The sequence below is a fragment of the Miscanthus floridulus genome, chromosome 9 (assembly GCF_019320115.1).
Source record: "Miscanthus floridulus cultivar M001 chromosome 9, ASM1932011v1, whole genome shotgun sequence".
NCBI lineage: Eukaryota > Viridiplantae > Streptophyta > Magnoliopsida > Poales > Poaceae > Miscanthus > Miscanthus floridulus.
This window is the reverse complement of record NC_089588.1, coordinates 133,323,918-133,338,706: the sequence shown is the minus strand read 5'-3', so window position 1 is coordinate 133,338,706 and position 14,789 is coordinate 133,323,918. Positions and strand designations below refer to the sequence as shown.

General features: G+C 51.8%; 1 protein-coding gene and 1 long non-coding RNA gene across 2 annotated transcripts; one reads left to right on the top strand and one right to left on the bottom strand.

Annotated features, from left to right (window-relative positions):
* On the top strand, nt 1-1,395 carry LOC136482987 (uncharacterized). The gene is made up of 2 exons (XR_010765270.1): nt 1-108; nt 1,035-1,395. It is a non-coding gene; the product is annotated as an uncharacterized lncRNA (long non-coding RNA).
* Nucleotides 1,396-10,411: 9,016 nt separating this feature from the next.
* LOC136480983 (large ribosomal subunit protein uL2-like) lies at nt 10,412-10,783 on the bottom strand. The gene has a single exon (XM_066478386.1). The coding sequence runs from the start codon at nt 10,781-10,783 to the stop codon at nt 10,412-10,414; it is 372 nt and encodes a 123-aa protein (XP_066334483.1).
* Between the last annotated feature and the right edge of the window lie 4,006 nt (nt 10,784-14,789).

The window sequence follows — 14,789 nt, the reverse complement described above, 5'->3', positions numbered from 1 at the left end:
GCCAGCTTCCAGAACTGGGCGTCGGCGGCCGCATGTGGCGCGGCCATGTTTGACCACCACCATCAGCAGCAGCAGCATCACCAGCAACCACAATCTTCATCTGCACAAGTGAGTGCATAAGTACAAACCACTCCTTTATAGTGATAATTACTTTCGTAACTGTCCGTTTTGCCACATGTGAACTTGTTTAAACTGAGTTTATAAAAACTCAAAAAAAATCTCACCTGCGTAACATTTTTACTTCAATAAAAATTGCTATGGGTGACACTAAAGTACAACGAAGATACATGTGTTTAAAATTAAAACTAAACCATTTTCATTATGTTGGTTAAGATTTAATACACTCCATAGTCCATATCAAACTGATTTAAGTTCTGAGCAATCCTATGGGCTATGGGAGCTTTTCAATCATTGTTTAAATTCATTTACTAGTATTTAAAATATGGAAATCATGCAAGAATTAGTATATGGCTAAGTGCATTGAAAACCTAAATCAATTTGAAATTTTAGTTTAAATTTTCTTTTTTCCAAGGAAAATATGTTTTACTGTAAGTGAATAAAATATTTTGGTTATAGCATCTCTATGTACAAGTGTGCAGATAAAATCAGAAATTATAAATGTTTCCTAATTTTCTAAGATGCAAAACTATTTCATTGCTCATGTCTCCACTTCACTAGAAAAACAAATTTGAGCCAAAGGTGAACGATTTTGATAGTGTAGGGTGTCAAAGGAATTGTTTCATAGTTGAGGTTTGAAAAGTAGACTTCTTTTCTTTTTCTCTTTTTTCTGAATACATTTAACAGCATGGTGCATAGATCAACATGGCTTTGCTCAAGCCTCATACTTTGAGTTGTTTTGATAGATGTGTACTCCCATTGTTAAATAAGTTTAATCCAGGGAATTCGTCTCCATGGTCGAGATTATAAAAAAAATGTGCAGTTATGATTTTTTTTTTCTTTGGCATTATATGTTTAACTGATTTCGGTCTCTCGTGTGGACCATGACTGAATCTCTGACCATCAGCTTCCTGCAGCAACAACTCTAGCAACTGCCTCATTCGATCACACCGCTGTTTGTCAAGGTCCATCTCAGCACCAGCAAGTCATGATCGGATGATCCTATGGTAAAAATCGGAGACAATATTGCTCCCAAAAGGCGCTACCATATCCGTATCGCTAAACTAATCAGCAATGCAAAATGTGTAGGAAATATTGGTGTACGTATAGGCAACACTGCCAATGTAAAATATACATTGATTGTAGCCAATTCTTTCTTGTAACTGTCAATTCGTCTCCTGTAAACTATGGTATAGCTTTCATAAAAGGATTGGGCACTTCACTAGTAGTTTATAGGCATTCATCTTTGCACGAATGAAAAATTAACAGGGTTAAAAATGACAGTGTGATTTTCTAGCCCATTTATAGATGCATGGCAAGTAATGGTTGAGCATTATACATGTGTATTCATTTGTCATGAGACATTGCACCATAAAAAAATTCTATTGTGCTTCAGTCAAACCCTAAACATCATTACTTCTTGTTTATCAGAACAGGCAGTTGCATTTTGGAAAAACAAGCCTTTATGAAGCTCTGGACCATCGACCAACTAGAATCTAATGCTACTATTGTACTATACTATGAAGTTCTACAGCATGACCAACTCGAATCAAATATCACCAAGAGCGTGCAGTCAAGGACTTCTAACTTTGACAGCTCAGTTAAGAAAAAAGAATTGGAAAGATCATACATATGAAGTTTGTTCAGATATGTTCCTTAATGAAATGGGAGGGGGGGGGAAATCCCTATTCATCTTTTTGCTCACAGACTTCTATTTCATAGTGAAAGAATCATAGGTTTGTTTAGTTAAGCAATGTTTTTTTTCTCACGGATGTTGCTTGATCTGTCATGGAGGTCATCTAATTTTAACCAAATTTTATTTGCTTTAGTTAAAGTGAACATGGTTAAAAATGTCTATGCTCATTGATCCAACAAGCAATTTTTAGCTTGAGCATTTAGATGAATTTCTTTTTCATCACTCGTGGTGGGTTTTTGAGATTCTTTAGAGTTTCACCCCACCACGAGTGACTCAACGAACAACTAGATCAACTGCTTCTACATAGCAATCCATTCAAGCACTCCAATAGAGGAAATTAGTGATGTCAAACTGCAGAGGGCCATGGGTATCCATCCCAACCACTCTAAACAATGTTGGCTCAATGGCGGTTAAGCCAAAGGTCTAAATTAAGCCAACCAGCTCGCGTCCCACTTGATGGAACCATGACGCCTAAGAGGGGTGAATTAGGGTTAAAAAACTTCTACTATAAACTTGGCCGTTAATTCCACTTATCGAAACATATGTAAGAAAGTAATCTGTCTAGACTTGCAACTAAGGTTTTGCTAACCGTGTTGCTACCTATCTAGAATAGTAAGTACACGACCTAGGTACAGATAGAGAATGTGAAAGCTTAAATAAATGAGATAGAGATGCAATATGATGGCAGCCGCCGCGAGGGCTCTACCCTGTCCCACTAGGCTAGCACCTCGGGTCGTCCTCTCGACAGACATGGTGCTAACCCTGGGTCATACAGAGGTCCCCAGAGTCACTACTCGCAATTTCCACTCGTGTGAGTTGTACCCGCAGGGTCTAAGCTGTAGGATTTCACTCCATGAACCAACCATCAAGATTCACATAGATTGAGATCATACATCAAAATTAATTATTAAATATTTTTTAGGATTGAATTTCAGTATATGTAGATTTAGACTTTGTGGGGTGCAATTTTAGACTTTTAACTTTGTATGTGGACTTAAGGAGTGTTGCCTTACCGTATTCAGAGTAGAGCCAAGTGGAGGCAAAATTAGGCTCATGTACTCCTTGCTCCACGTGGCTTTACTGACCCCAACAGCTGTGTTTGATGACGGCTACTATTGGAGAAGATAAATAGGGCGTCGAAGTTGGTGCAAAGTGCAAACATGTGTGTCGGTGTTTCGTACAAGCACCGACAAGTAAATTTATAGTAATGCGCGTTAGGCTCGGATGGTGCGCTAAAGGACATAAGATTTATACTGGTTCGGGCCGAATGTCCCTACATCCAGTTTGCTGCTGCTCGTGTTATTAGCACCGTGAACGGTCTGTAGTAAGGGGTACAAACGATCGAGAGAGGGACTGGTCCCAAGTCTCTGATGGAAGGGTTGAAAGGAGGTCAAGAGCTTCGTAGCCGCTTGACTGTGTGTATCAGTGGGTGGTCTTCTTTTCGGTCCCGTTTATGGGAGAAGCGCATCCCCTTTTATAGATCAAGGGGCTGGCTTTACAAGGATGAGGGCTTTATCTAATCTTGTGGTTCACGTCTACCCGGCCTGGTCCTTCATTTTGATGAGTGCTAAGGAAGATAAGTGCCTACAACACTGTCGATGTCCCTGCAGAATGTCAAGTTGACTACAGAATGCTGCCCTACACAGGGTATGGGCCGTAGTACAGTGGTTTTGACTTATTAGCCTTTCCCAGCCTTGCTCCGCACGCCTTCTGATTCCTATGAGTCTTCGTCGGAGGGATGAGGGGTCGGGGTCCGGAGTAACGCCGAGGTCAAGGCCTTCTGACTTTAGACCTGAGGGGTCGAAAAGCGGGCGCCGCTCCCTCGGGCCCATAGCGTGGTGACGGAATTCCCGTCGTTCGTGGAGATAGCAAATCTTCTTCTGGAGTGTAGCGGTTGTCGTATATCTTCATCGGGTTCCATGTCCCAGGGCTGAAGGCGGCGCCTACAATTGTACAGGGTGAGGAGCACGCACCTGTACAGCCTTTCGGGCCCTGCGGCGCCCGGAAGGGTCTAAAGCACCCGTCCCGTCATCCTCTGGCAGTACTTTTCCTGCCAGGGCGCAGGATATGGTTCTTGGAGCCACGGTTGACCCGAACGTCTTGTCTTGCCCTGTTTCTATCATCTTGAGGGAACAGGGAGAAGTGGTCAGGTAAGATGAATCCAATCTTTAGATATGGAGTAGGGTGAGGCTCGTTCCTTGCCGTCGGGCGAAACGGAGACCAATCCCTATCTCCTGGGCGAGACCGACCCTGCCCCTCCGGGGTCGGGCGAGGCGGAATCTATCCCTTAGCCCTCGGGCGAGACCGAGCCCGCCCTAAAGGTGTCAGGTGAGACAGAGTCTATCCCTCGGCCCTCGGGCGAGATCGAGCCCGCCCAAAAGGCGTCGGGCGAGATGGAGACTAATCCTTGGTCCTCGGGCGAGACCGAGCCCGCCCCAAAGGCATCGAGCGAGGTGGAACCAAGCTCCTATCATTTCAGCAAGGGGTGAAACAACGCTCTTATGCGTCCAGAAGTTTTTAACATTCGGTGGTTATTGGTTCCACCTTCTGGGGTACCCCGGTATTTGGTCTCCGATAGTAGCCCCCGAGCCTCTAGGTGATTCGAGTAGAACCGCCTGGAGGGTGTTTTTTGATTTCGTCGAAGTTACCTTGCTAGAGGGTGCACGCGAGCGCACCCGATGGGTGTAGCCCCCGAGCCCCCGGGTGATTTGAGTAGAGTCGCCTAGGGGGTTGTATCGGTACCTCCGCGGGTAAGGCTGAAGGACTTAATTTTTCGTTAACTGGACATTTTTTCGAGAGGGTCGTGGTATCCCATTCGCGGGGAACTCATTTAGGGCTGACCTAACTGGTGCTTGCGCCCTTGATTTCGGGTCGTTCGCGGACCCTTCCTCAGTTGGGCCGGTCGCTGAGCTTCTGGGCCCTAGGTGGGTCAAAGAGAAAAAAGGCCTTCGTGGCTTGTGTTTTCCAGGTGGGTAGAGAGTCCGGATTCGCCTGGGGAAGGTGAACCGTCCACCGTGATTTTCGGGGTGAGAGGATAGGGACTGCGGGCACGTGTCCCATGACGTGACGCGGTGGTGCGCATGGCAGGCCCAGAGATCGAGGCGGATGGTTGCCCTTCTCGCGTCTGTCGCCCCCTATAAAACCGCGGGGTTCGCCCCCAGGGTTCCGTATTTCGCTCTCCTGCCTTTGCGTTCTGAAACATCCGCTGCCAATCGCCCTAGCTTCCTGCGTCCGTATCGCCACCATCGTCCGGCTTGCGCTCATGTTGTAGCTGCCGTCAAGCTCGCGCCTGCCCTCCTCCCCCATTGTTTTAATGGAGTTGTGGGGTAGATCTAGCATTACCTCACGGCGTTTGGAGGGCCTCGTCCGCCATGGCCTTCTCTGCCCACTGTCCGCCGTCCAGGAGTGGCTGCTACCTAGCGACGAGGGTGAGCCGGTGCCGCCTGAAGGGTATGTCGTCTCTTTTGCCATCTTCCATGAGCGGGGATTCGCGGTACCCGCACATAGATTCCTTCGGGGGCTGCTAGATTATTATGAGGTAGAGCTGCAGCATCTAACTCCCAACGGGGTTCAACACGTGGCAGCGTTTGTTGCCTTGTGTGAGGGTTTCCTGGGGATCGATCCCCATTTTGATCTGTGGCGATATTTCTTTAACATTAGTTTGTCGAAGAGGAAGATTGAGGGGAAAGATGTGAACACGCCGATGGGATGTGCCAGTATTCATCTGCGCCATACCCGGTCGAGGGGTTACCCATACATGCGTCTGGCGACATCCAACAAGGGATGGCACTCGCAGTGGTTTTATGTTAGCGATGATGCGAGTGCCACCCTACCGAGGTACACTGGACGCCTTATTGTAGATGCTCCGGAGTCGTGGAGCTAGGGCGTCCAGACCAAAGACAAGAAACACCTCTCCAACCTTCTTTCCGCCCTCCAAGCCCTGAAGGATCGGGGTGTAAAGGGGACAGGGATTATCGGCGCCTACCATGCAAGGAGGGTGGCGCCACTGATGGCGCGCGTGCTTCCCCTGCATCGGATGATGCCTGGGATATCGTTCGAGGGGACGGTGCTTGTTGACGAGGCGCTCCCTTTCTCGGAAGTGGCGCAGCGTATCAAGGAGGCAACGGAGCCGACGAAGGATTCCGTAGGCAGGGTCCTGGACATCGTGTATCCGGTGCCTGGTCATCCCCCAATGCGGCAGAACCTAGATTCTTTGAATTCGTAAGCCCTCTTCTCCCGTGCTCTTTTCTTTCTTCTGAATCTCTATTTTTGATACTTGCCTTCGTGTCGTTGGAACCAGCCGAGGGGGCTAGTCTTTAAGGATAGTCTGGTTCCGCTGCCTAAGGACAAGGCCATGGCGGCGGCGAATTGACTCATGGCCGAGTAGGACAAGCAAGCGAGAGAGTAGATGAAGAAGGCGAAACGACTGAAGCAGGAGGCACGGGATCGGGGAGAGGACGTGAGTAGTGAGGATGAAGACGACGATGATGATGATGATGATGAGGTAGCCATCGGCGTGGATTGGGGCATCCTAGAGGACGAGGACACGCTGACAAGTGGCCACCCATCCGTGCAGGGACCCTTCCCTTTCCACGCGGAGGGAAGTGAATCGGTGAGGTCGGGGGAGGCCAGCGAGTCTACCGCTTCGCACGGCGTGTCGGCTGAGGACCGGTGGATGGGGGAGGGTGGGCTTGCTGCCGCTGACCCCGAGGCGATCGTGGAGGGGGGTGGCTCTGGAGCCGTGCTTGGCTCTAATGCCACACCCCGTGAGGTGATGGAGGGGAGCGGCTCTGGTGCCACGCCCCACGAGGTGAGCCCCCCCTACCCCAAAGTAGGGGGCAGGCTCGAAACGGTCCTGCCCAGATGAGTCGGGGCAGGGATCTAGGGATCGGTCCCCAAAACGCTTCCGCCGACCGAAGACGTCAACGTAAGTTGCTGATTCCCTTGTTTTTCATCCTTTTTCCATTTCTATTTTGACCTAATGGTTATTACCTTTGTACAGGTTCTTGCGGACGGGTCACCCTCTGGGGCTAGCGCCCAAGAAGAGCCTTACCATTCAAGCGGGACAGATGGCGTCGCTTGCCATCACCCCTGTTTCGGGCAGGAGTGGTGCTAACGTCGGGGCCACGTTGGCTGACCCGACGGCGTCTGTGGTGGCGCCCACGCCCATGGAGGTTACCGAGCAGGCTGCTTCCTCCATGGCGGACGTGGTACAGCTGGCTGAGGGCCGTATACCGCCGGTGGAGGTGGTCATGACCGCGCCAAGCCAGGACCAGCCGGGCACGGCCGTGGTAGTGCTCGAGGGCGTAGTTCAATCCACGCCACCGGGGGCCTAGGTGGATCCGCCTATGGTGCTCGAAGTGGCCTAGATGGAGGAGGATCCAGTCGGAGGATCCTTGAGCGCGGCGGTGGTGCCGCATAGGGTCAGGAGGGAGCCGCCCCCAGCCCCTTTGTCGGGAGGAGACCGCTCCCCTACGCGGGGGAGCCGCTGCTCCAGTGGATGGCTGCTCAGGACCCGACGTCGGCTCTTTTCTCGCTCGATGATCATTCTGAGAGCATGTAGCGGGAGGGTCTTGACATCGGGATCTCGACCATGCTGGACGCCCTGGACCAGGCCAGAGGAGCCCTCCGTGAGATCGTTATTCCTACTACTCAGGTATTTGCTGGGCTTTCTTCTTTCTTCGCATGTTTTTGCATTTTTGCTTTTCTGATACCAGTCTTCTTCCTCTTCAGATTCTTGTTGCTCATAGCCAGAAAAAGTCCCAATTTCTCCGCGAGCAGAAGGCGGAGAGGGATCACCTTTCTGAGGACATGGCCACCCAGCTTGCTACCGCCTAGGAGCGGGAGGCCCAGGCGCGTCAGGACGCGGAGGAGGCCCATGGGATGTTTGAGGATTTGTCGGCGAGGTCTAAGCTGGATGGGGAGGAGATCGCCAGGCTCCAAAAGGAGTGGGACGAGCTGCTACAGAGGAATGCCGCGGCTAATCAGAAGGCCGGTGAGGTCCTGAAGGAGCTGGAGATGGAGCGGGACCTCCGGCGGAAAGCTGAGAGTAGGGCCATGGCCCTTCAGCAGAAGGTGGATGAGGACGTCGAGGTGGTCTGCTCTCTCCGAGCGGAGCTCGGTGACGCGGTAAGCCGTAGGTTGAGCGCCGAAAACATCTCCGTCAAGCTAGAAAAGGAGCTTGCCCATGCACGAAGGACCCTTCAGGCTAAGAGCGATGAGCACGATCTCCTGCAAGCTGCGGTTGGGGTGGTCCTTGATGCCCTGAAGGTGGTGGAGCTGGTGGAGACCAGCCCGCTCGTGGCTCGTGCCGCAGGTATCACGGCTCGGGTGGGCCAGCTTGAGGAGAGTGCTTTTCACGCCGGCATCGCCCAGGCCTTCACTGTCGCTCATGCTCATTACGAGAAGGAAATCAACCTGAAGGTGATGAGTGAAGGTTTCCCGTCCATCTAGGAAGATGAAGAGCTGGAGGTAATGGAAAAGATGGTTGCTCCCCTTGCGAAAAAACTGGTGGACAATTTGAAAGAGATGGTTCTTCCTCCGCGGGAGTAGTTAGTCGAATAATTTTGAAAGCAACTTATATGTAATATGTGGACAAGTGTCGGCATTTTCGAGTCTGGACGCGGTTTCGTGATTTTGCGTCATAATTTCGTTTTGTTTGATTTTTTGCGATCTTACCAACCTGTTCCCCCGAATCTTGCCGCTGGTCTTGATGCGAGGAGATTGTTTCGAAAGAAAGAAGGGAGGTAGCCGTACCTTAACTAGCCCCCGAGTAAGGTCCGACCCCCTGCATTTGCTGGGGTCGGGGGTTACTGGAGATCGGAACTGTGGTTTTGGTGACAGGGTCGACGAAGTCCTTGGATGACATTGAACTATTGCCCGCCCTGTCTTCCAACAGAAATCCCCAACCGGGGACTCTATGGGCTCGACAAGGTGGGGCCTTCAAACCTGTGTCCCTGCATTGATTGGCTCGAGCCCCCGGGCCTTGTTAGGGTCTGAACGGGGTCGGCCATAATTTGCGTGTTACCCCATCCTCAATTTTCGCAATTGGAGGGGCTGAGTAAACGACACTTGCCTCGACGGCTCGCGTATCGTGCTCAACGAGCTCACTAATGGGTACGTTCATGTGGAATTCGGGTCCATCATTTGCTGATGGGGTCGGCAGAGCCCTCTGGTGGCACTCCACAACTTCTTAACCTGCCTCCCGGCAGATGCCCGAGTCATTCAATAAGCTTAGGCGGCCCGATGGCCTCTCCTCGATGGAGATTCTATGGGTTTGGCTCGGGGTTAGAATTGAACGATAAAAGGTTGAGACGTCCCTGTCCGCTTCTGAGCGGGGTCGGGCAGGGCCGCTGGGGCTTGTCTCAGTTATTTCTCCCTGGCTCTGTTCGGCACGAGGCGGCCTCGAGCCCTTCGCGGGCCGGCCTTCAAACCTCGGCCTGTTGCCACCTATATCGAATGAGGCGATGGCCGTTTCGTGATGTGACACGAAGCGTTGGGATGTCTTGTATATGTATAACATAATTGAAATGAAGACGTGGTCGGTAACGTTACCTTGGCGGTATGTTTGTGCGGGGTTCGGGCCCTGATGATGAGGTTGGAGTAACCTGCATAAGAATCGCTATTCTTTGTTTTTCGTATCTCGGTGGTGGTCCGAGCTGTTTAATTGACTTGGGCAGCCTGACAGCTTCTCCCATGGGGGAGATTCTGTAGGCAGACCACTCCGAACCCTTCTTGCGAAGGCAGGCGCCGAAGCTAGAGATGCGGGGGGTGTTGAGTATGATTTTTCTGGTGAACAGAAACATCATAGCTACCGAGGCGTTGGGTCTGCTAGTTCATCCAGTTTTACTCAAAGTTTTATGCCCGTATGTCGCGCCCTTAGCTTCAAGCATACGGAGGGATCGGGTGAGGAGGATGTCTAGACTAGCAGACATCCTTAGCAACCCCCGAGTGATGTTCATGTCCCCGCCGATTGCCGGGGTCGGAAGGTCGAGAATGAATTTTAACGTGTAAAGTAAGAAGGCAGAGATCCTTATCTTTCTTTGGACGTTCGTTCGTCGTCTCTCCTGGGCCAGATGACCGGCCTAGGAGATCCGTTAGGGCTCTGCTTCATAGAGGTCCTGTCGTCGGATCGTCCCGTGGTCCTGCTTGGGGAGGCGAAGGGTTGGCTGCCCATGTGGGTGCCTTAATTGCTGCGTCTGGAGCAGGTCAGTGGTGGGCCAACCCAGGCAGTGTCCGGTTTGACCGGGGGGGGGGGGGGGAATGCCTCGTCGACCGGGGCACGTCCCATCAGTTTTGGCGCGTCCCCTCAGGTATCAATCAGCATTGATTTTGTATTTAAAGAGAAGAAGGGAGAGGGTTTTTCGTCCAACCTTTCGCCTTTCCTTAGCTGTAGTGGCTCTTCTTTAAATAGGGAGGGGAGGGGAGTTCTCATCCCACCTCATCTTCTACCTCTGAGCCGCTATCTCTCCTTCTTCTTCCTTTCCGCCGAATGTATCCGTGCGTCGCGGCGGTTCCTGAGTGAGGAAGAGTAATGCCAGAGAGAGAGAAAACTCACAAATCTGTTTGTGAATCTGGAGCATGATGTCGAGTCGGAGGTCATCCAACATAGATGAGATGGTGTATGCCGCCCTTGGTGAAGAGTCGCTGCTGCCGAAGGAGAAGGGGCGCTAGGAGGCGCCATGCGTCGTCGACTTTGCCGTCGTTCGCCGTGCTCCTCCTTTGGCGGGAGGGGTTCCCTGCCCTGACGCCGTTGTCAGGGTTGTGGCTGGCGATGATGGCGTGGTCCCCAGACGCCCTGACGGATATGTCGCTATTGGGGTCACGGTCATCGACGATGGCGTAGTCCCCGGATGCCCAGGCAGAGGCGTTGTAGATGACGGCGCCTTCGAGGATCCTGCGAAGCGGTGGAATGTCGCCGATGGAGAGCGTGGCACGGCGACCGGGGTAGACGAGCTGGACCATGTACATGCCCTAGACGTCGCCGATGGAGAGCATGGTGTGGCGGCCGCAGTAGACGAGCTGGCCCGTGTACACGCCCCGGACGTCGCCGATGGAGAGCGTGGCGCGGCGGCCATAGTAATACTTGTAGTAAGCTAAGCAGAGATTGTAATTGAATAATTTTATGGGGGAAGCCACCGAGTAAACAGTCCTGAATTTGCAAGTATATTAGTCCTTTTTGTGATGAAATCACTTTGTAAGTGACGAATTTGCGCGAAAAATGAACAAATCTTCATCTATTGCCTATGGCAAGTAGTTTCATAACTTTCTCTCTTTTTGTAGAAATGGTCCTAGTGTCCTCCGACCCTTCTCACAATCTAAGTCGTAAGAAACTAAGAACATGGGCGAACCAATCCTGACATGAGCCGGTGAGCAAAGAGGTTGCAGCCGCTGGGGCGCGGGTCTCCCGCAGTCCTACTAGTTGTATTCAGAATTTGTTCCCAAAATCTTAGCCCTTAGGACTTGTTTATGAGAAGAATGGAAAGCTTAGCGAATGTTTGCAAATATAACACAAGAGGTTTTTTGCAAGCGTAATAGTTGTATTTCATATGTCACATGTTATGACCACATGCCAGCCCCCAAGTGAGGTCTGACCCCTCGTGATTTGCAGGGGTCGGAAGTCACTAAGGATCGGGGTTTTATTATGACAAAAACTGATAAGGAAGAGTGTATGCTTATTTTAAGGATAAAAATGACGTAGCTGCTCAATGTTCCAGGCGTTGGTGAAGACCTCGCCGTTGATGGTTTTCAACCGGTAGGCGCCTGGGCGAAGTACTTCCGCGACGATGTAGGGCCCTTCCCAGGGCGGGGAGAGTTTGTGGCGGTCCTTGTTGCTCTGCACAAGACGGAGGACGAGGTCTCCGACGTTGAAGGCTCGACCCCGCACCCGTCGGCTGTGGTACCGCCGCAACGCTTGCTGGTACTTAGCTGAACGGAGGAGAGCGATGTCGCGGGCTTCATCCAGCTGGTCCATGGCGTCTTGGTGAGATGCCTCGGCTCCCTATTCATCGTATGCTCTGATTCTTGGTGCTCCATAGTCGAGGTCCGTTGGGAGAACGGCCTCAGAACCGTAGACCATGAAGAAAGGTGTGTAGCCGGTGGCCCGGCTAGGAGTTGTCCTTAGGCTCTAGAGCACGGCCGGGAGCTCAGCGAGCCAGCGCGCGCCGAACTTGTTCAGCCGGTTGAAAATTCTGGGTTTGAGGCCTTGAAGAAGCATGCCGTTTGCACGCTCGACCTGCCCGTTCGTCCGGGGGTGTGCGACAGCTGCCCAATCGATCCGGATGTGTTGTTCATCACAGAATCGAACGAATTTCCTACCGGTGAACTGCGTGCCATTGTCTGTGATGATGGAGTTCAGTACTCCAAAGCGATGGATGATGTCGAGGAAGAATAGCATAGCTTGCTCGGATTTGATCGTAGATATTGGTCGAGCTTCAATCCATTTTGTAAATTTGTCAATGGTGACAAGCAGGTGGGTAAAGCCCCCGGGCGCCTTTTTGAGTGGCCCAACCAGGTCGAGCCCCCAGACCATGAAGGGCCACGTGATGGGGATCATCTGGAGAGCCTAGGCCGGGAGGTGTTTTTGCCGAGCGTAGTAATGGCACCCTTCACAGGTGCGTACAATTCGCTCGGCATCGGCTACTGTGGTGGGCCAGTAGAAACCTTGTCGGAATGTATTCCCAACCAAGGTTCTTGGTGCGGCATGATGACCGCATACTCCACCATGGATGTCGCCCAGCAGGAGTTTTCCCTATTCGCCAGGGATACAGAGTTGCAGAATTCCGATGTGACTTCGTTTGTAGAGTTCACCCTCTATAAGAACGAAGGACTTGGCGCGTCGTGCGAGCCGTCGGGCTTCCGTCTTGTCTGCTGGTAGTATGTCGTGGAGGAGGTAGTCGAGGTAAAGCGTTCTCCAGTCATCGGGAGGGTCGGACTCCACTATTGGGCCCTCTTCAAGCTCCATGACCTCGGGGTCGGGCGGAGCAGTTGGCGGATCGGCCCCTAGGGTCGGACTAGAAGGGCCATCGTTGGCTCGCTCTGACCCCACGTAGCGTACCAAGGGTTTGTGTTGATCACTGGCAAAGACGCCTATTGGGACTGGCTCTCGGCCAGATGCTGCTTTTGCGAGCGTGTCGGCCGCTTCGTTGAGGCACCTGGGGATGTGATTGAGTTCGAGGCCGTCGAATTTGTCCTCCAGACGTCGGACCTCTTGACAGTATGCCTCCATCTTGGCGTCGTGGCAGCATGACTCTTTCATGACCTGGTTGATGACCAGCTAAGAGTCGCCCCTAACGTCGAGGCGTCGGATGCCTAGCTCGATGGCGATTCGTAGGCCGTTGATGAGCGCTTCGTATTCTGCAGTATTGTTTGATGAGGGGAAATGAAGCCGAACCATGTACGTCATGTGGACCCCGAGGGGGGATACAAAGACTAGTCCTGCTCCGGCGCCCTTCTTCATCAACGATCCGTTGAAGTACATTGTCCAGTACTCTTGATCGACGGCTGCTGGTGGCATCTGGACCTCGGTCCACTCCGCGATGAAGTCAGCTAGTGCCTGAGATTTGATCGCCGTTCGAGGGGCATAAGAAATGCCCTGATCCATCAACTCGAGTGCCCACTTTGCGGTTCTTCCTGTAGCATCATGGCTACAAACGACCTCGCCGAGGGGGAACGACGTCACTACTGTCACGGGGTATGACTCGAAGTAGTGGCATAGCTTCCTTTTGGTGATGAGGATGGTGTAGAGGAGTTTCTGGATTTGGGAGTACCAGGTTTTGGAGTTGGATAACACCTCGCTGATGAAATATACAGGGCGCTGCACCCTGAAGGCGTGCCCCTCTTCCTCTCGCTCTACTATTAAGGCGGAGCTAACCACTTGGGTGGTGGCCGATATATACAGTAGGAGGGATTCTCCGTTGCATGGAGGAACTAGGACCGGCGGTTTAGTTAAAAATCATTTAACCATGTCAAGCGCCTCCTAAGCCTCGACTGTCCACTCGAAGCGGTCAGTTTTCTTCAGGAGTCGATAAAGGGGGAGTCCTTGTTCGCCGAGGCGTGAAATGAATCGGCTGAGGGCGGCAAGGCACCCTATGATCCGCTGAACCCCCTTTATGTTTTGGATCGGACCCATCCTTGTGATGGCTGATATTTTCTCTGGGTTGGCTTCGATGCCACGCTCGAAGACGATGAAGCCGAGCAGCATGCCCCTCGGGACCCCAAAAACACATTTTTCGGGATTGAGTTTGATGCCATTTGCCTGGAGTTTTGCAAAGGTTTGTTCAAGGTCGGCGACAAGGTGGTCAGCTCGCTTGGATTTGACTACGATGTCGTCAACATAGGCCTCAATGGTTCACCCGATGAGGTCTCCGAAGCAATTAAGCATACAGCGCTGGTATGTTGCCCCAGCATTCTTCAGACCGAACGGCATTGAAACGTAGCAAAACGATCCGAAGGGAGTGATAAAAGATGTCGTGAGCTGGTCGGACTCTTTCATCGCGATTTGATGGTAGCCGGAGTACGCGTCAAGGAAGCAGAGGGTTTCGCACCCCAAGGTGGAATCGACTATTTGGTCTATTCGTGGCAAAGGAAACGGATCCTTTGGACACGCTTTGTTGAGGCCGGTATAATCGACACACATTCTCCATTTCCCGCTCTTTTTTCGGACAAGAACATGATTTGCTAACCACTCTGGGTGGTACACTTCCTTAATGAATCCTACGGCCAGTAGTTTGGCTATCTCCTCGCCGATGGCCCTGCGTTTCTCCTCGTCGAAGCGGCGCAGGCGTTGTTTCACTGGCTTGGAGCCTAGGAGGATCTGGAGAGTATGCTCGGTGACCTCCCTCGGGATGCTCGGCATATCCGAGGGTTTCCACACAAAGATGTCTTTATTGGCGTGGAGGAAGTCGATGAGCGTGCTTTCCTATTCGGAGGAGAGCGCGGTCCCGATATGGACTTTTTTGCCCTCGGAGCTGCTGGG

Excerpts from the sequence above, each read along its gene's own strand:
- LOC136480983 (XM_066478386.1), bottom strand. The coding sequence starts at position 10,783 with ATGTACATGGTCCAGCTCGTCTACCCCGGTCGCCGTGCCACGCTCTCC.